This window comes from Nerophis ophidion, linkage group LG10 (genome assembly GCF_033978795.1).
Source record: "Nerophis ophidion isolate RoL-2023_Sa linkage group LG10, RoL_Noph_v1.0, whole genome shotgun sequence".
NCBI lineage: Eukaryota > Metazoa > Chordata > Actinopteri > Syngnathiformes > Syngnathidae > Nerophis > Nerophis ophidion.
Window position 1 is genome coordinate 15283275 of NC_084620.1, and position 22192 is coordinate 15305466.

The 22192-nt window shown below is 43.2% G+C and overlaps 2 protein-coding genes across 3 annotated transcripts in view; both read right to left on the reverse strand.

The window, feature by feature from the left end:
- mfsd8 (major facilitator superfamily domain containing 8) overlaps positions 1-1539 on the reverse strand; it is a 21781-nt gene extending 20242 nt beyond the window's left edge. For both annotated transcript variants that reach the window (XM_061912585.1, XM_061912584.1), the window contains exons 1-2: positions 1156-1539; positions 991-1073 (exon numbers count right to left, since the gene is read on the reverse strand). In XM_061912585.1, coding sequence (XP_061768569.1) covers positions 991-1073; positions 1156-1214 — 142 coding nt within the window. In that variant the 5' untranslated portion in view covers positions 1215-1539. The remainder of the gene's footprint in view (positions 1-990; positions 1074-1155) is intronic.
- Positions 1540-2430: 891 nt separating this feature from the next.
- LOC133560254 (uncharacterized) lies at positions 2431-18240 on the reverse strand. The gene is made up of 7 exons (XM_061912586.1): positions 18083-18240; positions 8980-9089; positions 8823-8907; positions 8555-8750; positions 6608-8429; positions 6333-6536; positions 2431-4117 (listed from the first exon to the last, which is right to left on the reverse strand). Exons 1-7 carry the CDS (start codon positions 18172-18174, stop codon positions 3864-3866), a joined length of 2763 nt encoding a protein of 920 aa, XP_061768570.1. The 5' UTR covers positions 18175-18240; the 3' UTR covers positions 2431-3863.
- Between the last annotated feature and the right edge of the window lie 3952 nt (positions 18241-22192).

Here is a 22192-nt window from a genome sequence, read left to right on the forward strand (position 1 = left end):
AAATGCATGAATAAAACGTTAATTATTGGTCAGTTTGCTGGAAGTTTCCCGGAAGAGTTAGTGCTGCAAAGGGTTCTGGGTATTTGTTCTGCTGTGTTACGGTGCGGATGTTCACCCGAAATGTGTTTGTCATTCTTGTTTGGTGAGGGTTCACAGTGTGGCGCATATTTGTAACATTGCTAAAGTTGTTTATACGGCCACCCTCAGTGTGACCTGTATGGCTGTTGACCAGGTATGCTTTGCATTCACATGTGTGTGTGTGTGTGTGTGTGTGTGGTAGAATGGTTGCCCCCGGGAGATTTTCGGGAGGGTCACTGAACTTCGGGAGTCTACCGGGAAATTTTGGAGGGTTGGCAAGTATGAGTATTAGCGGTGAATGCGGTGTTACAGCGGCACCGATGCTGCATAACACCGGTGGGCCAGCTCTAATGCTAAATTGATATTGCCTCAAGGGCCAAATTAAATTACACGGCGGGCCAGAATTGGCCCGCGAGCCAGAGTTTGAGACCCATACTCTATGCGATTTCAAATTACCGGTATTGAAATCAGCCTCCTCCATTTTGAAAATGATGACAGGGGAAGTGTCACTCGTGACATCACGAGTTTGACCAGGCGGTAATACTAAGCATGCGCTAATTATTTTGGGAAGCGAGTTTGACCCGGCAGTAATTAAAGGCAGGCGCATACTATATGCCCTGCGGCAATTCAAGGAAATACGGTATATGCTTTATTTGTTGTTGTTTTTAAATTGATTTTTGAGTAGGGATGAATAAGAATCACAGTTCGGCTATAGTTTTCTTTTGGAATTCCATTAGAAATAGATACAACTGAAATATAAATAGACCAACTTAAGAAAATATAAATTAAACACAATTCTCTGGCAGTGATAGTTTCTACTGTAGTTCCTTGAACTTTTTGAGCTGCAGCTGTTCCTAGAACTTTTCGATGAATCTGGACCAAACTGCTTGTTGTGATACATCTAAAACTCACCCACGCTGCTGAGGAACATAGTGAAGTACATGACTCTGATGGATCGCCATCGGCTTTTGTAATTGTCATCTTGGAAGTCATTGCTGCGCACAGGAGAAAAAAAACAGCTGTCAAACGTAAGCAGAAACAGCTAATGTCTAGTCATCATTTTATTAAAGCACTCACCCCCTTGGGTCATCTCTGAGTAATGGCGTTGTCTCGTCTTCATCTACGAACTCAGGCATTCTTATTTAAAAAAAATGTTATACTAAATTGAAGCTAAATTCGAGAGTTTGTATCCTAGTTGTCATCGAACAGTGTCTATCGGAAAGCTATAGGAGCTAGCTACTCTAGCTTTAGCCAATACAACTAACATTATACGCGTCGCGTCTGCTAAATGCAAACGTCCCACGCATATTATTTTGACTCATTAACGATGAAAAAATATTTTTTGTCTCAATTAAGTGCGCCACAAAATGAGAGTAAAGATGGACTATGAGACCATAACTTGATAACAAGCACGCTTGACAACTTTCACTTCAAGCTATTGCTAAATCCCACTTCCGTTAAGACTTTAAAACTAGATAGGACTTCATTTTGAAAAAGAAATATCGTTCGTGTTTCTGCAAGTTTGCTTGTTGTATTAATTATTAGAGAGTTAAAAAATAAATCAAAAATATTCCTGAATCCAGTTTTAAAGTTTTTGAATGTAGCAGGCATACCATACATTTATTTTGAAAGCACTTCCGCTCATTTTTGCATTTCACCTTGATAGTTTGAGTAAAAGTGTCTAATCTAAATAAATAATTTAGTATAAATGCAACAATGATACCATACAAGCAGCTCCCGTTAAAATGCCAACTAACTAAGCCACTTTTTTTTTCAAAAGTTGAAAAATCAAAGCTTTAACTGTTTTCACTTAAGTTAAAATTAGTTACAATAATCAGAAATGTAAGTTGTGTTATAGTTTTTCAGTGTCACACACCATGCAATCCTTTTTTGAAGGCAGAGCTTCACTTTAGTGCCCTTAACCTGTGGTGCCCAACCACTGGTTCGAGGACTGGTACTGGTCCGTGACACTACCAGGCCGCACATAAACGAATTAATGTATAAAGTGCCGCATTTTCTTCGACTTAACTCTCGCCTGTACCACTAAAACACACCAAAAGCTGGTTAATAGATGTATATTACAACTCCTTTATTAAAGTACATGGGACAATGCACATTAATGGACATATAAAATGTTAATGTGCCAGATTGTAGCCTAAGGCAAATTTTTCATCCTAATTTTTTTTGCTGTTTTTATCTGCCACACGTAGAAAGCCGGTCTGTGAAAATAATGCATACATTAAACCGGTCCCTGGTGGAAAAAAGGTTGGGGAATTATAATTAATTACATTTCAATTAAAATACTTTCACTGCATAATTTGTAAACATGGGTAAAAATGACAAATGTGAAAATAATAAGCAACATATTTATTTTTTAACAATGCATACTGCAGGAAACTTCACAACCAGTTTAAAAAAAACAAGTCATTTCACTTTAATACAGATAGTATTTACAATATGTACATTCTGAGATCACTTCCGGATAGTTTTGACTTATTAGCCAATGAATACCAACAAGGAAAATTATATATTAAATGTGTGTCAATATTATTGTGTCCAGACAGTCACTTCCCACTGCAGTGCCTTGGTCCGGGAAATTACACAATTTCCCTTAAGTGGCAGGATTTAAATAATTAACCTGTGTATCTACAGTGTTGTGAAATAGTATTTGCTGCTTTCTAGATAACTTGTTTGCATGTTGCTCACACCTAAATGATCGGATCAGACTTGACTATTAGACAAACATAACTGTGGTAAATCACTTATTTGTTAAAGCGGTGTTCAATTTCACAGGCTTGATGAATGACAAATACAAGTACAAGAGATCACTTGAATAGAACCTTTCAATGTAAGAAACCAAGTAATTGGCCATTATCCACAAATGGTAAAACCTTGGTGAAGTGGCACTAGCAAACCTTCCCATGAGAGGCCGGCCAACATCCAAAAGGTCCTCTCACTAGCTGCCTCAGTTAAGGTCAGTGTTGATGACTAAACCAGAATAAAGACACTACTTAAAAATGGCTTGTATGAGTTTTCATGTTCGAAAACACTAACATTCTGTTTATTGAATTAAGTTCCTTGAATTCAAACAATTATGCAAAGAAGAGTGAACCAAATGTGAAATAATCATTGCTAGTAAATGCATTGGTAACTGCTAAGAGTGGTATATGCGCTTATAAGTTTTTTTTTCCACATAATGTAAGTTTGGATAGTTTGCTTTCCTTAATAACAAAATCATCACTTTAAAGTTTTGTATTACTTATCTTTGTCTAATAGTTGAGTCCGTTTGAGGATTTGAAACATTCAAGTGTGACAAACATGCAAAAAGAAAAGTAGGAAATGAGGATTCCTTTTTCCACAGCACTTTACTGGTTGACTTTACATTTTTCTTTAAGATTTCTGTAATTAAAATATGTGCCATGGCTCAATAAAGGTTTGGAAACACTGGCCTAGAAGACAACGCAGTCCATCTGTGGGCCTTTTTGAAAATATGCTTCTGCTGAAAGCATTCACGTTTGGTCTTTAAAAGCATATTGTAGGGAAAAGGACGATTTGTGCATTCGTAGTTTTTAGGTTATTTCCTGCACACTCGTAGCCGATACATAAATGCTACATTGGCAATTCACATTGACAATAAGAAACAAAGTGATTGTTCACCGTTAGAGGAAGCCAGTTGTTACAATACTCCCGTTATATTATATTATGACAGTTGAAAGCTGCACTCCACCATGATTGCTGGTGTTTTATTTTTTTTACATTAAAATAAAATTACAATCACAGTTGACCTAAACGGCAGCGGCAGCGATAACCGCACTCTCCCTCCGTCCCTGCTTTTTCAGCAGCTGGATGCGGTTGTGCACGTAGAACTTGATGGCCCGCCAATCACGCTGGTTGCTGACGAGCAGTGGGCAACGCTCTAGGCAGCGCTCGCAGTCGGCCTTGGCGGGCACGCGCAGCTCCACCAGGTTGCGCTGAAGGTGCGTCTCCACGGAGACACGCTCCGCCTCCGACCAGGGACGCTTCAGCACGCCGCGCTTCCCTACAGGAGAGCAATACCGACATTGGTGTTTGAAAGTGTATAAAATATCCATCCATTTTCTACCATTTATTCCCTTCGGGGTCGTGGGGGTTGCTGGATATTATTAAATTAACAGGTATCTTTAAAAAATGTGGAAAATACTTTTAAAAAATTATTTCAATGGGTAAAAAACCCCACTATAAGCGATCTGAAAATGACTGAGAAGAGATCCATCCATCTTCTTCCGCTTATATGAGGTCAGGTTGCAGGGGCAGCAGCCTAAGCAGAGAAGCCCAGACATCCATTCGGACTGGACACTGGCCGAGAGTGGAGTCGGCTGTCTTGGTTGCTTTGTTGGGTCTGCTCCTGTCTCTGGCCATGCTCCCTCCACCCCAGCGGACGATGGCGTGGAACACCGCAGAGGCCACCACAGTGGATATGTTTCTTTTACTTTTTATTCATAGCTGTATGTAGAAGTGTCTGGTTGTATCTGCTGCTTTAATTTCCTCTGTGTTCTTTGATGTTCGATGTTTCCCTCTTACACAAATGTAAGAGGGATGTGTACTATGGCTATGAGTTGTTTTTTTATCCCTTGGCCTTAGTCTGCACCCCCCTCTCCAGGGCCCAGGCTAAGACCGATTTTTTTTTTTTTTTTATTTTAATCTTCAATTTTTTTCTCTCATTCCCCCCTTGTTTACCTGTATCTCATCTTTTTTGTAAGGGGCGCTGGAAGCCGGCAGACCCATCAGCGATCCTGTTCTGTCTTCCTGTAATGTTTGTCTGATCTTGAATGGGATTGTGCTGAAAATTTTAATTTTCCTGAAGGAACTCTCCTGACGGAATGAATAAAGTATTATCTAATCTAATCCCCTACGCAGCCACTTTGTCTGGCTCCTCCCGGGGATCCCAAAGCATACCAAGGCCAGCTGGGGAACATAGACTACACTGCAGGGTCGAATGTCCAATTTAGATTTTTTTTTGTCCAATCTGGTCATTTTAGTGGCCGTTCACGTAAGAAAAAAAAAGATTACTAATGTAAATGTAATCTGATCGCATGCGGACATGTCATGACATCGCACGCACTGCATTGTTTACGTAAATAAAAATGGCTTCAGCTCTTGTCGGTCTCAGTGTGGCAATTTCAAAGATTTTGTGCAATCAAAGTCAACATTTTTTGGACCAAATTATTGCACAGAGAAGATTAAGAAGAAAGAGGATAAGTATTTTGGCGCTGGCAGTTTTACAGAATATTTTGCTCCAATGTCTGCATGAAGAGCATGTCTGTCGGCGAGGAGTCGGAGACAGGTAGTTGCTAAAACATATTATTTTCACCTGTTTTCTGCTCTGTAGTCAACTATTTATTTTATAACTGTTTGTTTTGGCGAATAATTATGACGCTTATCACTTTTTAATACGGATTAATGAGTGCGGGAACGTTAACATTGACGACGCATCGCCTATTTATCTGAGCAAAGCCTCGGTCAAACTGACATGAAAAAATCCGATACAGGTCACATAGGGGAAAATACATTGGAATTGACCTGCAGTTTGAACAAGGCCATAGACACCCCAACATGTCCTGAGACTTCCCAGTATTCTGGGACTGGTCGGTCTTGCCCTAAATACCTCCCGAGAGAAGCGTTCGGGGGGCATCCAATATAAAAAAAATGGTGATAAGTAGAGAGTAAGTTAGTAGTAATAACCATTTGCTAAGCTGCGCTGCGGGGCTCAGACGGTGATAAATTGGTGTTAAATTAAAAACAACATTATTGCGGCATTAAACATTATGTTGATACTAAAATATAATGTTAAAAAAAACAACTTCAAGCATTGTCCAGCTTGTCCATCGGTTGTCAGCTTCCTTGACTGCTAATGATCCGTATTGGTCGATCTCTATAAAGAACAGCCAGGGCGGAGGCAAACACTCACTGCGAGCAAGCCTGACGCTGACAATGCTAACCACGCTCCTGTATTAGTTATTGTCGGTTTAACTATGAAACAGTTAATTTACAAATGATCAAAATAATATAATAAGAGTCATATTGAAAATGTATTATTCACATTTAACAAACTAGAAATTCATATATACATATGAATGTTTCCCCGGGCAGTAAAAGCCAAAAACTGCTTCTGTAAATGATTTTTAAAACTGTATTTGTGTACGGACAGTCTCAGCAAATGTTTTATATTTCATTATAATTCTCCTATGAATGGAATCACCATTAATTAAGATTACCTGATTTGGGTTGGGCTGATCTCCTCTTCTGGGCGCCAACTCTGGAGGTACTGACTGTCGGAGTGATGGGCGGTCGCTTCTTCCTGGGTGGTCTCCCTCGTCCTTTCTTCTTCACTAGAACCTCCACCTTCTCCTGCACTTCCTCTTTGTGGTCATCTGGCTCCGTCTCTTCTGAGAAGGAGTCTGCTGAATTGCCGGACAACACTGCCAGGCAGCCAGATAATGAGGTAATTATTATAAGTCACTTAGGTCATTTATAACATTTAAAAGCCTACCGTCCAACTCGAGACAGATGTGCTGCAGACTCATCCCGCGAAAAAGCACACCTTCCTTCTCCCCGTAGAGAATGACACGCCCTACACTACCCATAAGGACAGCGTCCCTTACAATGGAGGAGCAGCTCTGCGTCACATGATACTGTGTCTCTAAGAAGTTCTCCAGGCGTTTGGTGGCACCGCCTTGAACCTCGCCCTCCTCGAGAAGCAACAGCTGAGTGAAGATGGCGACCTGTCGGCGCACCCGCGTCCCTGTTATTACCCCGGGGTTCTTGGCCCCGCTGGCTCGTGCAAGGTTCCGCAGGAGGTCCGTGCCTCGCAGAGGCGTAGCGGGGGAATGATAGGGACGAGAGAAGACGTAAGGGCTTTCGGGGTCCACGCCTACATGGCAGCTCATTTGAAGAAGCAGGTCCAGGCAGGACTCGCAATTCGGGGGCAAGATAAGGGGTTGGATGCGTCCACGCTTGCCCATGACCCCTGCTCTTGGGAGATGGCAGAGAACACTGCGTTCAAAGGGGGACAGGAGGGCCTCCATGCCAGAGGGGGAGTTACAGAGACTGTCCTGCGGGGTGGCTCGCTTGCGGTAGTCCAGAATGGTGAGCTTTGCCACCTCGCACTCACGGTGGCGGTTGTACAGGATGAGCAGAGAGAGGCTGGAGTGGCAGAGCTGACGCCAGGCCTCAGCGGAGCGAGTGTGGTTGAGCGCGAGGAAGGCAGACCGTTGCTGCTGTCGAAGGTGGACCAGCAGGGAAGAGAGGGAGGAAAGAAATGGGGAGATGTGATGCTGACTTGCCCTAGTAGCTTCCACAGTCTTCTCCTCTGGAGTGTCACCCTCGCCATCAGCACTCAGCTCTATGTCTTCATCCGGATCTATGTCTGGTTCCGGCGTCGGAGGCGGCGCCAGATCCTCTTCTACCTTTGGCGGCTCCTCATGCTTCTCCCTCTTCATCCTGCGCCCCCGCCTTGGAGGAGACGCCGGCAGAGGAGGAGGCGTTGGGCTCTTTATTCTGGCCGCAACTGGAGTAGGGGCGGTGCGCTTCGTGGGAGAGCTAGCCGCCAGTGAATTCTTTTTGGAAGCGGGAGGCAACAAAGAGAGAGAGAAAGAAACGCCGCCAGTGCCTGTACGTGGTGATTCTCGCTCCTGGGTGAAGAGCGAGGGCGGTGTTGCCGTTGGGTTGGGGGGTGACGACTGTGGTACTGCAAAGGAATGGCTGTGAGAGGAGGCAGTGGTCGTCGAAGGGTGCGGGGCCGCATTGTTGGAGTGCGTACGGAGGTGTGCCAGCTCCATGGCTGATCGGACCTCGGGCTGGCTGGCATGGTGCTTCTCCAAATGGCGCGGCAAAGAGCGATAGTGGCGCCCGCAATAGGGACAGTGCTGCCGCCGGCTCACGGTAGCGCCACTGGAGCTCCCAATGTTTATGTTAATGTTATTGTTGATGTTGGTGGTTGGGGGCGGCGATGCTACGGCGCTGCCCGTCTGAGGCTGAGACCGGCCGGTTGGCCCGACGGACGAACTTGGGCGGCCGGGCCCTCTAGAGGAGGTGGGGGTGGTCTTTTTCTTGGCACCGATTCCTACCGTAGGGATCTTGCGCTTCTTGCGGCGGCGGAGCACGCGGCCCCGCATCTCCTCCATGTCTTCCTCTTCGTCGTCATCATCATCCTCCTCGTCCTCGTCGTCTTCTTCCTCGTCGTCGTCCTCCTCACGGTCCGAGTCACTTGGCTCCGAGTGGGTGAGCGGGGAGGAGGAGGGCGATAGTGACCAGGAAGGGGTGAGGTAATCAGAAACAGAGAGAGTGAGTGGGTGAGGCCCGGCTTCTTCTTCCTGGTGGATGAAAGAGAACCAGATGAACCAAACACAGTAACCATGGATTTACTCAACTTGAAAGAGTGCAAGGCATTTATCAGGGGCAAGGCATTTGTGGACACACTGTCCATATCACATCATACCATTGCGTTCTCGCCCCAGTCAGTCAGGCTGTAGTCCACTGTGATTTCCTCTCCTTTGGCGATGTCCCGGATCGCTATGACGACCAGCCGCACCTGAGTCCCGCAGTGCACCTCACGAATTCTGCAATTGGGGGGTGGGTGAAAGAGCACAGGGCCCCGGACACCCCCAGCACCCTCTTCGCCCAGCTCTGGCACACTGTCAAGGCACAAACGGAGTATTGACAGAGCCTGCGTGGTAGGTTACTTTGGTAACAAGGGCCCTCCTCACCAGAGCTGGGCAGGATCAGGGAGATAGTAGGGGCTGCCAGGTGGGGGGAGGCAGTCCTCCGCGCCCTCTGGGTACTGGCCTTCACCTGGTGTAAATAAAGGCAATTTGAATCGACTACAACAGGACTGTTTTAACTCCCATTAGCATTAGCGTATACCAGGACTGTAGCTGTGCTCCGACATGCTCTCTTCTTCCTCATCTTCTGTTACGTATGCTCGGTCACACACCTTCACGGGTGTCCCTTTACGTTTTCTCCCACAAACACGGCTGCAAAAACAAACAATAAATCACCTTCCCCACCTATCATTGAACAAGTGATTTCTGTAAAGCTAAAAGTACTGTCAAAAAAAGCAATGCAACAATAAAACTGAAATATTATAGTTATAATACATCGAGTGAGACACCGTTAGCACCAACACATTTCTGTAAAGCTGAAGTTGAGGAATCTGGAGAGCTAATAAAGTCGGTGTAACTAAATTTGTCTTAATTTCTAAAATAATTCAGTTTCCTATATTTTCACATGTGACATTGACGTGCTCTATATGTAACTCAAGTGTTGCCGATGCACCTGGTGTTAACTATTTAGATACAAACTATCCATCCGTCCATTTTTCTACCGCTTATTTCCTTTTGGGTTGCGGGGGGCGCTGGTGCCTATCTCAGCTACAATTTGGCGGAAGGCGGGGTACACCCTGGACAAGTCGCCACCACATGGCAGGGCCAACACAGATAGACAACATTCACACTCACATTCACACAGTAGGGCTAATTTAGTGTTGCCAATCAACCTATCCCCAGGTACAAACTATGCAATGACTTATTCTTAAATAGCTAGTCTACACGTCAATGACCTTTAAATTGTTGTATAGTGTAGGGGTTTGCTGTGATGTTTTGAGCCGTCAACTAGTGGCTGATCACGTGATCTTGACAGTAAACTATTTTATTTTGGACTGATGTTGGAAAGGAGCGAGCATGGGATTCCACTGAGTACATTTTCAATGTGTTTTGAATGAGATGCAGGTTTCCTGCGTGGTACGTAGAGGTGTGGGAAAAAATAGATTCGAATTCGAATCGCGATTCTCACGTTGTGCAATTTAGAATTGATTCTCATTTTTGAAAAATCTATTTTTTTTTTTTTTTTTAATTGTATTCATTTTTTATTAATCAATCCAACAAAACAATACACAGCAATACCATAAAAAAGCAATACAATTCCAAAACCAAACCTGACCCAGCAACACTCAGAACTGCAATAAACAGAGCAATTGAGAGGAGACACAAACACGACACAGAACAAACCAACAGTAGTGAAACAAAAATGATTATCAACAACAGCTCAATATTAGTTACAATTTCAACATAGCAGTGATTAAAAATCCCTCATTGACATTATCATTAGACATTTATAAAAATACAAAAAAAGAACAATTGGCTTACACTTGCATCACATCTCATAAACTTGACAACACACCGTGTCCAATATTTTCACAAAGATAAAATAAGTCATATTTTTGGTACATTTAATAGTTAAAACAAATTTACATTATAGCAATCAGTTGATAAAACAAATTGTCCTCTACAATTACCATATTTCCTTCAAGAGCCGCCGGACATGTAATATGCGCCTGCCTTGAATTTAGGCCGGGTAAAACTCGCTCCTCAAATTACTAAGGGCATGCTTACTTTTACCGCCGTGTCAAATTTGTGACTTCACAGGTGACTCTTCCCCTGCCGTCATTTCGAAACGGCGGTGGAGTTTTATTTTGCTATAACTGTGTGTAAACTAGGGGCCTTGTTCCACAGCCACACAGATCACACTAATGGTTGCGATACCAAACAACTTCAACACTCCCACCAACACACGCCACACTCCGCGAACCCACATTAAACGATGAAAAACACACTTCTGGAGAACATACGCCATGCAACACACCACAAACGCAACACAAACACCCACCCACAATGCAATGCATCCACGACTTCCGGCTAGACCATACACCCGCTGGCACCAAACCCAGCCCCCTCCCCCCCCCCCTCCCCTCCGTGCGTTGGTTGGGGTGGGTGGGGTTGGGGGCGCATGTATAATAGCCAAGCGTCACGGATACACGGCATTATGGGTAATCTCTATGCCGCGCCTATAATGTGCCACAGAGCCAATGCTCTCCAGAAATGTGCTTGGTGTGGGTTCACAGAGTGCGGCGCACACTAGTAAGAGCCCCAAAGCCGTCCACATCACAAACATCAGTGTAAAAGGTATGGCTGTTGACCAAGTATGCATTGCAGTCTCGTATAAGAAGCAGCGAAATGCATGCGCCCAGCCGGCACGCAGACAGCATGGTGTAAAAGTGGGCGCGATGACATGCTGTAAAGCAGTGGTCCCCAACCATCGGGCCGCGGAATAATATACGTATATATATTTTTTTTTATTACACTCCTTTTTTTTACTGCATGCCATTGGTAAGCGCAGGGGTGAGGAGTGGTTATAAAATGATTAGCACCTGCTTACTTTTACCGCATGCTTTGAATTAGCGCAGGAGTGAGAAGAGGTTTTAAATTAATTAGCGCCCCGGCGGCTATTCAAGGAAATACGGTATAAAAGCTTTTTACAAAAATCTACTACTCTGCTTGCATGTCAGCAGACTGGGGTAGATCCTGCTGAAACCCTATGCGTTGAATGAATAGAGAATCCTTTTGAATCGGGAAAAAAATTGTTTTTGAATCGAGAATCGTGTTGAATTGAAAAAAAAAAGATTTTGAATCGAATCGTGACCTAAAGAATCGATATTGAATCGAAACGTGGGACACCCAAAAATTCACAGCCCTAGTGGTACGTGTTCTGCCAACGCAAAGACTTTGTGAGGAGCAGCGCAACATGGCTCCATGAGGCCAGACAGCTGGACTGACGATACCGACATGTCCTCATGGTGAATTTGCTCGCATTAGTGTGAGATAATTGGCATGCAAAATTAATTCAACAGGCAAACGGTCCAACTGGAGAAGGAGAAGAGAGGTGGACTTGCTTGGATTTGGGCCAATTTGTCTTTACTGACTTGTATATGTTAAAAAATGCCGGATGCTCTTGCTAAACAATACCAAAGCATCAAATCATAAGGTTCATGCATTTTGGCCTGAGCTTGCAGACGGTTTTAGATGCTTTTGTTTGCAGGGTTTTGCAGTCTTAAAATATTTTAGTGTGTGTTTAGGTACTTTTTGAGCACATTCTACAATACCACAATAATGACAAACATGGGCATTTTGGGCGCAATAACATTATCAAGCCATTATATTTATTGTTTTGGTTGTGTATATTTGAGGGTCCCACACCTCCTCCTTAACAGAGACAGAACCAATTTAATTTGCTTTTGGTTGTGATTTCTATTTAGGTGTAAGATCTTGCTAAAAGAAAGAGTATATTTTATTTGCATTATTTGTTTGTTTTATTTAATTTGGATTTTAAAAGTTTAAATTCCAATTACAATGTTAAAATATATAAGAAATACAAGTTTATTTCATTTCAAAGGGTATACTTGCATTATTATTATGTATCATTACATCGGTGGTTAATTTTGTCTCAAAATAATGTTGACAATATTATAATTTATCAGCAATAATTTGTAGGCCGATATAGAGTCAAGCAATATTTGTTATCGGCCCAGGCCTTGCTAAAAGCAGCTTTTTGTATGCACTATCTGAATTGATTGGTGAGTATGCAGGTGTACCTAATATGGTGACCGGGTGAATCTACCATATATACTGTTAAGGTATATTTTGGACCATGTCTGGAAAAAAATTCCGGTGATATTGGTCTTCAAGATATATATTACAAAATGTACATTTTCAAAAGACACATTTTCTGATTGCATCAAACACTTTTAGAAGAGTAAAAATAAATAAAATTGCATTCAAACTACATGGGCTTCCCGTTTTCTAAATATACAGTGGAACCCAAAAACAAACCAGTCCATTAACTTAGTGCCTATTAGTTAAAAAGGCTGTTTTGACTCTGCTAATATACTGTACACTAGTAATTGGCAACGGGCAAACCAGCAAAATGCGTCAACTCCGTACAGTATTTATATCTATGAGAATGAAATTGCAGATTGCTTTGGCCTTTGGCTTATTTGGCAGGCTTTTTGCACTTTTCAGACAAAGCTGCAGTGAGAACAGCCCCGTGGGCTTTCTTTGCGGCTGGCTTTGGGTAGCTTCTTTCACGGCATAAGCGTCTTCATGAGCTTTCAGGGCATCGTCGTGGCGATGCTGGTGCTTTGGGTGCTTTGTGTTCTTTCCTTGCGGAGTGTTTGCTGGGCATTTGGCAAATGTGGCACACAACAGGTCTTCCTAACTGATGGAGTAAAGCAGGGGTCGGGAACCTTTTTGGCTGAGAGAGCCATGAAAGCCAAATACTTTAAAATGTATTTCCTTGAGAGCCATATCATATTTTTTAACACTGACTACAATCAAATGCGTGCATTTTTTTAAGTAAGACCAACATTTTTAGAGTATAATAAGTCTCTAATTCTTTTGAATAACATTGTTATTTCTTGAACAGGTGCGGTAGAAAACGGATGGATGGATTAAAATGCATGATAATGTTTTATATTTCGAACATTATTTTCAACATTGTGATTACCAGCGGAATTATTCACTACTTATCGTGTTAAGCAATGTCAGATAAGATTTATCTGAGAGCCAGATGCAGTCATCAAAAGAGCCACATCTGGCTCTAGAGCCATAGGTTCCCTACCCCTGGAGTAAAGTAATCTCGCACAATTGACAACATGTTTGTTTACACTGTGAGCTACAGGGAATTCTACGACTTCCTATGTTTTAAAATGTAAACATTTTTATTTTCAAATTGTGATGCTCCATACTGGGGCTGAGTATAATAAAACGATTTGATTGATTATGGATCGATACCTTTTTGTATCAATATCAATTTGAAGACAAGGAAGAATATCCATTATTTCAACCGCCAGTCCCACCCCTCGCGGTAGTCCCAGTGTCATGCTGACTATGCTAATGTTGGCTGCTAACAACAAACTGTCAGGAGCAAAACAAAATAAAGGGAGGGACTGACTAACACTATAATATCACCCTTTTTTGCAGACCACGAAGATACCAACAGTAAGAGAAGCCAGTGTTTCTTATATATTAACCTCTTAAGGCCCAAGCTGTTTTTTTGTATTTCTCTTTGCCATTTGGGCTTATTGGACCCTAATTAGAATAAAAACTAAGAATCATCCTTTAAATGATGTACCTAGTCCATAAGTAACAAATGTATACTTCATTTGTTACTTGTATGTTATACTATTCTGAAACTACCAGGTAGCAGTATAAGTGTCCACATAAGGGCAATAAGACCCCAATTCAGTAGTGTACACAATTTTGGAAATAAGAGCTAAAAGGTGCTGTCCAAGCATGTGGCCAAGTAAGCCTTTTAAATTTACTTGTGGTGTGGGCAGCCATACTAGCTCAATTTAAATGGACTGTCAATGTAGCTTGTAGTTACAGTGCCATACACTAGGCGGCAGTGTGCATTGTAACTAATATTGGGCAGTAGCTTGTTACATGTAGGAAAGCTACATAGCTTCACTATATTAACCAGTAGCTTTACGACCTTTGAAACATCTCATTGACCATCTCATCCGGATTTGTTGTTTTGTGTGCGTCTTGTTTACGTGCCTCCTCTTCGACTGCGTCTACTCTCTGTCATCTTTGTTGTAGTTTTAGTGCTTCCATATCAAGTCTACTGACAGATGTACGTTTGAACTATATACTTACATAAGATGCATGTGAATGTACGAGTCAGTCTGCCCCACAAAAAGACAATAGGGGGAAAAGGAGCGTAATGACATCAGCGCAGACTACAATGGCAGACTGGCACAAAGTACTTTGGGTAAAACTCTACCATTGGCAAGAGATTGCTTACAAATATCTCTCAATGCCTCTACAGTGTGATGTTAAATTTTAGGGACTTATGCAGATCCCCAATTTACAACAGCAGGTACCAAGAGGGGCAACACGGTGGTACAGGGGTTAGTGCATGTGCCTCACAATACTAAGTTCCTGAGTTGTCCTGGGTTCAATCCCGGGCTCGGGATCTTTCTGTGTGGAGTTTGGATGTTCTCCCCGTGACTGCGTGTGTTCCCTCCGGGTAGTCAAGGCTTCCTCCCACCTCCAAAAAACATGCACCTGGGGATAAGTTGATTGGCAACACTAAATTGGCCCTAGTGTGTGAATGTGAGTGTGAATGTTGTCTGTCTATCTGTGTTGGCCGTGCGATGAGGTGGCGACTTGTCCAGGTTGTACCCCGCCTTCCGCCCGAATGCAGCAGAGATAGGCTCCAGCAACCCCCCATGATCGCAAACGGGAAAAGCGGTAGAAGATGGATGGATGGATGGAATCAAAGAGTAAGAAAAGATGATTTTGCATAGCAGGGCCTCTTTGAGTTGCATAAGTGGTTTAAACAATTTACAAGTAAACACTCTAAAGTTCTGCGATGAGGTGGCGACATGACCAGGGAGTATCCCGCCTTTAGCCCGGATGCAGCTGAGATAGGCTCCAGCGACCTCCCGCGACCCAGAACGGGACAAGCGGTAGAAGATGGATGGATGGATGGATGGAACCAAGGGGTAAGAAAAGATGATTTTGCACAGCAGGGCCTCTTTGAGTTGCATAAGTGGTTTAAACAATTGACAAGTAAACACTCTAAAGTTCTGCGATGAGGTGGCGACTTGTCCAGGGTGTAACCCGCCTTCTGCCCAAATGCAGCTGAGATAGGCGACCCAGAACGGGACAAGCAGTAGAAAATGGATGGTTAGAATAGAATAGAATAGAATAGAAATTACTTTATTGATCCCTGGGGGAAATTCAGCACCACAGTTCGCTCACAATAAACAACAATAATAATAAATAATATATGACATATATTATATATATAATATATAATATATGAATAATATAAATATATTCTACATTTAAGTGCAGTCAAGAAGGAACATATGCATTATACAGTCTGATGGCTGTCGGTATGAAGGACCTCCTGTGTCGTTCCGTGTTACATTTTGGGAGTCTGAGCCTTCCACTGAACGTGCTCGTTCTCTCCGCAAGGTCAGAGTGTAGTGGGTGGGAGGTGTTGTCCATAATGGGTAGGAGTTTTGCTAGACTTCTCCTCTCTGACACCACCGCCAGAGAGTCCAGCTCCACTCCCACCACGTTACTGGCCTTCTCTACCAACTTGTCCAGTCTGTTTGCGTCCATTACTCTCAGCCCGCTACCCCAGCAAGCCACGGCATACAAGAAAGCGCTCGCTCGCTCGGATGGATGGATGGAACCAAGGGGTAAGAAAAGATGATTTTGCATAGTGGGGCCTCTTTGAGTTGCATAAGTGGTTTAAAGGCCTACTGAAACCCACAACTACCCACCACGCAGTCTGATAGTTTATATATCAATTATGAAATATTAACATTGTAACACATGCCAATGCGGCCTTTTTAGTTTACTAAATTGCTATTTTAAATTTCCCGGGAGTTTCTTTTTGAAAACGTCGTGTAATGATGACGTGTACGCAAGACGTCACGGGCTTTTAGGAAGTATGAGCGCTAAACACACACACAGCTAAAAGTCGTCTGCTTTAACGGCATAATTACACAGTATTTTGGAGAACTGTGTTGCTGAATCTTTTGCAATTTTTTCAATTAATATTGGAGAAGTCAAAGTAGCAAGATGGAGTTGGGAAGCTTTAGCCTTTAGCCACACAAACACACGGTGCTTCCTTGTTTAAAATTTCTGGAGGTGAAAATTTACTATGGATCAGAGCGCGGTCAAGCGAACATGAAACACGACGGAATGTCAACCAGCTGGTTTCGGTGAGAAAATTGTGGTTAAAAAGTCGCTTCTTACCGGAGAAAAGCTGAGCTTGCCTCGTCCATAGCTGCCGTCGACACCCCTGAGACACTGGCGTCAAGACAGGTGGACGTACACCTCCGACTATCAGGTACTATTTAACGCACTAAAACACTGGCAACACACTAGAAAGATAAGGGATTTCCCAGAATTATCCAACTAAATGTGTCTAAAAACATCGGAATCCGTCCCAATGCAATCGCGTTTAGTTTTTTTTCTAGTCCGTCGCTATCAATATCCTCAAACACGAATCTTTCATCCTCGCTCAAATTAATGGGGAAATTGTCGTTTTCTCGGTCCAAATAGAACTTTTTGTTGGAGGCTCCCATTATAAACAATGTGAATATGTGAGGAGCCCCCACACTTGCGACGTCATCGTCTGTGACTTCCGGTAGAGGCAGGGCTTTTTTCTTAACACTGAAAGTTGCGAACTTTATTGTGGATGTTTAGTAGAGACTAAATCCTTTCAGCAAAAATATGCCAATATCGTGAAATGAATAAGTATGACACATATAATGGACCTGCTATTTCCGTTTAAATAAGAACATCTCATTTCAGTAGGCCTTTAAACAATTGACAAGTAAACACTCTAAAGTTCTGCGATGAGGTGGCGACTTGTCCTGGGAGTACCCCACCTTCTGCCCGAATTCAGCTGAGATAGGCGACCCAGAACGGGACAAGCAGTAGAAAATGGATGGATGGATGGATGGCACTCTAAAGTTATGGCAGAATATTTTGATTGTTTTTCAATGACACAAAGTTCGGAACTGCATCAATCCATCAACCAATGTTTACTTATATAGCCCTAAATCACGAGTGTCTCAAAGGGCTGCACAAGCCACAAAGAATGTAGATCATTAATAGGGTTTCCAAAGCTTTGATAGCTATATTTCAGATCATATAATTTGGAGTTCAACATATTTGTTTTTAAAATTCAAACAAGAGTCCTGATCTTGTTTTGTATATTGCAGACATTTATAGGAGGTCAGGTGATGTTATTAATCAACCACAAAGCAGATCTTTGATCATTTTCATTCATCAACACATCCAATGCTAAAGCTAGCTAAGCCAGTTAGCTTCCCCAAAAGAACGTCAAAACACCACGAATAAACAACTGGGTGGCTCGAATTACACATTTGGTGACGCCTGATCGCATACTAGAGAAATAATGAAAATATGCCACACATAAAACACATTATAGGCGTAGCTTGGTGTCATAACATCAGGCTAAAAATCAAACACAAGAGAGCTTGTAACGTGCGCCTCCAGAGTTAGTGTTTAATAAGCAAGCAATGTAGCCCGGTGGAATAATACCAGAAAAATGGAAGACGCGGAGGACAGCAGGCTTTACTCACCCACGTTGCGGCGGTGGTTTGCTGCCATCCCCGTCGCTGTCGAGCGTCGGTGGCTCCCGGTAGTCAAAGGGTGACCGCACATTCTCCGCCATTAGGACTGCCTTCCCTGCTGTGGTGTCCGACGCGCATGCGCAAAAACATCCTGCTAAGCGGTGGATGCTGTTTGGCTGCCAGTAAAACGGGGTTAGCAAATAAACAAACATTTGGGAAGGTTAAATAATTGCTAATACATCCATCCATCCATTTTCTACTGCTTATTCCCTTCACACACTAGGGCCAATTTGGTGTTGCCTATCTCAGCTACAATCGGGCGGAAGGCGGCATACACCCTGGACAAGTCGCCACCTCATCGCAGGGCCAACACAGAATGGATGGATGGAGTATTGCCTATTATTGTATTGTAATAAAAAAAAAATATTTCATATGAGGTTACATAAATAATTATTACAATCAAATAAGATATGTGATATATTACATATATCTACATGCTGCCGCTAGGTGACGTCATACGCAAATACGGTATTAGCTTTCACTGCTATGCTGATGACACCCAACTCTACATGCCCCTAAAGCTGACCAACATGCCGGACTGTAGTCACTTGGAAGCGTGTCTTAATGAAATTAAACAATGGATGTCCGCTAACTTTTTGCAACTTAATGCCAAAAAAACGGAAATGCTGATTATCGGTCCTGCTAGACACCGACCTCTATTTAATAATACAACTTTAACATTTGACAACCAAATAATAAAACAAGGTGACTCTGTAAAAAATCTGGGTATTATCTTCGACCCAACTCTCTCCTTTGAGTCACACATTAAAAGCGTTACTAAAACGGCCTTCTTTCATCTCCGTAATATCGCTAAAATTCGCTCCATTTTGTCCACTAAAGACGCCGAGATCATTATCCATGCGTTTGTTACGTCTCGTCTCGATTACTGTAACGTATTATTTTCGGGTCTCCCCATGTCTAGCATTAAAAGATTACAGTTGGTACAAAATGCGGCTGCTAGACTTTTGACAAGAACAAGAAAGTTTGATCATATTACGCCTGTACTGGCTCACCTGCACTGGCTTCCTGTGCACTTAAGATGTGACTTTAAGGTTTTACTACTTACGTATAAAATACTACACGGTCTAGCTCCAGCCTATCTTGCCGATTGTATTGTACCGTATGTCCCGGCAAGAAATCTGCGTTCAAAAGACTCCGGCTTATTAGTGATTCCTAGAGCTCAAAAAAAGTCTGCGGGCTATAGAGCGTTTTCCGTTCGGGCTCCAGTACTCTGGAATGCCCTCCCGGTAACAGTTTGAGATGCTACCTCAGTAGAAGCATTTAAGTCTCATCTTAAAACTCATTTGTATACTCTAGCCTTTAAATAGACCTCCTTTTTAGACCAGTTGATCTGCCGCTTCTTTTCTTTCTCCTATGTCCCCCCCTCCCTTGTGGAGGGGGTCCGGTCCGATGACCATGGATGAAGTACTGACTGTCCAGAGTCGAGACCCAGAATGGACCGCTCGTCGGGACCCAGGATGGACCGCTCGCCTGTATCGGTTGGGGACATCTCTACGCTGCTGATTCGCTTCAGATGGTTTCCTGTGGACGGGACTCTCGCTGCTGTCTTGGAGCCACTATGGATTGAACTTTCACAGTATCATGTTGGACCCGCTCGACATCCATTGCTTTCGGTCCCCTAGAGGGGGGGGGTTGCCCACATCTGAGGTCCTCTCCAAGGTTTCTCATAGTCAGCATTGTCGCTGGCGTCCCACTGAATGTGAATTCTCCCTGCCCACTGGGTGTGAGTTTTCCTTGCCCTTTTGTGGGTTCTTCCGAGGATGTTGTAGTCGTAATGATTTGTGCAGTCCTTTGAGACATTTGTGATTTGGGGCTATATAAATAAACATTGATTGATTGATTGATATTAGCAACATTCATTCACATGTTGCTAATACATCACGTTTCTTATTTGATTGTAATAATTATTTATGTAACCTTACATGAAATTACTTTTTTTTTAATTATTCATCCATTTTCTACTGCTTGTCCCTGAATACTGTAGTTCAGTGGTTCTTAACCTGGGTTCGATTGAACCCTAGGGGTTCGGTGAGTCGGCCTCAGGGGTTCAGCGGAGGTCAAAACACACCCGACTCATTGTGTAAATAAAATCTTCTCCCTATCAGCTGAGAGATGTGCAGGTGTGTAATTTGTTGTGAGTTTATGCACTGTTTTGGTTTTGTTTTTTGAACAAGGTGATGTTCATGCACGGTTCATTTTGTGCACCAGTAAAAATAAAACATGGTAACACTTTAGTATGGGGAACATCCATCCAACCATTTTCTACCGCTTATTCCCTTTTTGGGGTCGCAGGGAGCGCTGGCGCCTATCTCAGCTACAATCGGGCGGAAACAACATTCACACTCACATTCACACACTAGGGTCAATTTAGTGTTGCTAATCAACCTATCCCCAGGTGCATGTCTTTGGAGGTGGGAGGAGGCCGGAGAACCTGGAGAGAACCCACGCATTCACGGGGAGAACATGCAAACTCCACAAAGAAAGATCCCGAACCTGGGATTGAAACCAGGACTGCAGGACCTTCGTATTGTGAGGCAGACGCACTAACCCCTCTGCCACCGTGAAGCCTATGGGGAACATATTCACCATTAATTAGTTGCTTATTAACATGCAAATGTATTAGTAAAATACTGGCTCTTAACTCGTCATTATCAATCAACCAATCAATGTTTATTTATATAGCCCCAAATCACAAATGTCTCAAAGGACTGCACAAATCATTACGACTACAACATCCTGGGAAGAACCCACAAAAGGGCAAGGAAAACTCACACCCAGTGGGCAGGGAGAATTCACATCCAGTGGGACGCCAGTTACAATGCTGACTATGAGAAACCTTGGAGAGGACCTCAGATGTGGGCAACCCCCCCCCCCCCCCCCTCTAGGGGACCGAAAGCAATGGATGTCGAGCGGGTCCAACATGATACTGTGAAAGTTCAATCCATAGTGGCTCCAACACAGCTGCGAGAGTTCAGTTCAAAGCGGATCCAAGACAGCAGCGAGAGTCCCGTCCATAGGAGACCATCTCAAGCGGAGGCGGGTCAGCAGCGTAGAGATGTCCCCAATCGATACAGGCGAGCGGTCCATCAGGGTCCCGACGAGCGGTCCATCCTGGGTCTCGACTCTGGACAGCCAGTACTTCATCCATGGTTATCGGACCGGACCCCCTCCACAAGGGAGGGGGGGACATAGGAGAAAGAAAAGAAGCGGCAGATCAACTGGTCTAAAAAGGAGGTCTATTTAAAGGCTAGAGTATACAGATGAGTTTTAAGGTGAGACTTAAATGCTTCTACTGAGGTAGCATCTCGAACTGTTACCGGGAGGGCATTCCAGAGTACTGGAGCCCGAACGGAAAACGCTCTATAGCCCGCAGACTTTTTTTGGGCTCTAGGAATCACTAATAAACCGGAGTCTTTTGAACGCAGATTTCTTGCCGGGATATATGGTACAATACAATCGGCAATATAGGCTGGAGCTAGACCGTGTAGTATTTTATACGTAAGTAGTAAAACCTTAAAGTCACATCTTAAGTGCACAGGAAGCCAGTGCAGGTGAGCCAGTACAGGCGTAATATGATCAAACTTTCTTTTTCTTGTCAAAAGTCTAGCAGCCGCATTTTGTACCAACTGTAATCTTTTAATGCTAGACATGGGGAGACCCGAAAATAATACGTTACAGTAATCGAGACGAGACGTAACAAACGCATGGATAATGATCTCGGCGTCTTTAGTGGACAAAATGGAGCGAATTTTAGCGATATTACGGAGATGAAAGAAGGCCGTTTTAGTAACGCTTTTAATGTGTGACTCAAAGGAGAGAGTTGGGTCGAAAATAATACCCAGATTTTTTACCGAGTCACCTTGTTTTATTATTTGGTTGTCAAATGTTAAAGTTGTATTATTAAATAGAGGTCGGTGTCTAGCAGGACCGATAATCAGCATTTCCGTTTTTTTGGCGTTAAGTTGCAAAAAGTTAGCGGACATTCATTGTTTAATTTCATTAAGACACGCTTCCAACTGACTACAGTCTGGCGTGTTG

Bases quoted from the DNA above. Each gene is read 5' to 3' on its own strand.
- LOC133560254 (XM_061912586.1), bottom strand. From the start codon at position 18,174: ATGGCGGAGAATGTGCGGTCACCCTTTGACTACCGGGAGCCACCGACG. The intron at 9,090-18,082 runs GTGAGTAAAGCC...TTGTTTTTGCAG, and splicing joins AAACCACCGCCGCAACGTGG to CCGTGTTTGTGGGAGAAAAC. The intron at 8,751-8,822 runs GTGAGGAGGGCC...GTGCCTTGACAG, and splicing joins CCTGATCCTGCCCAGCTCTG to TGTGCCAGAGCTGGGCGAAG.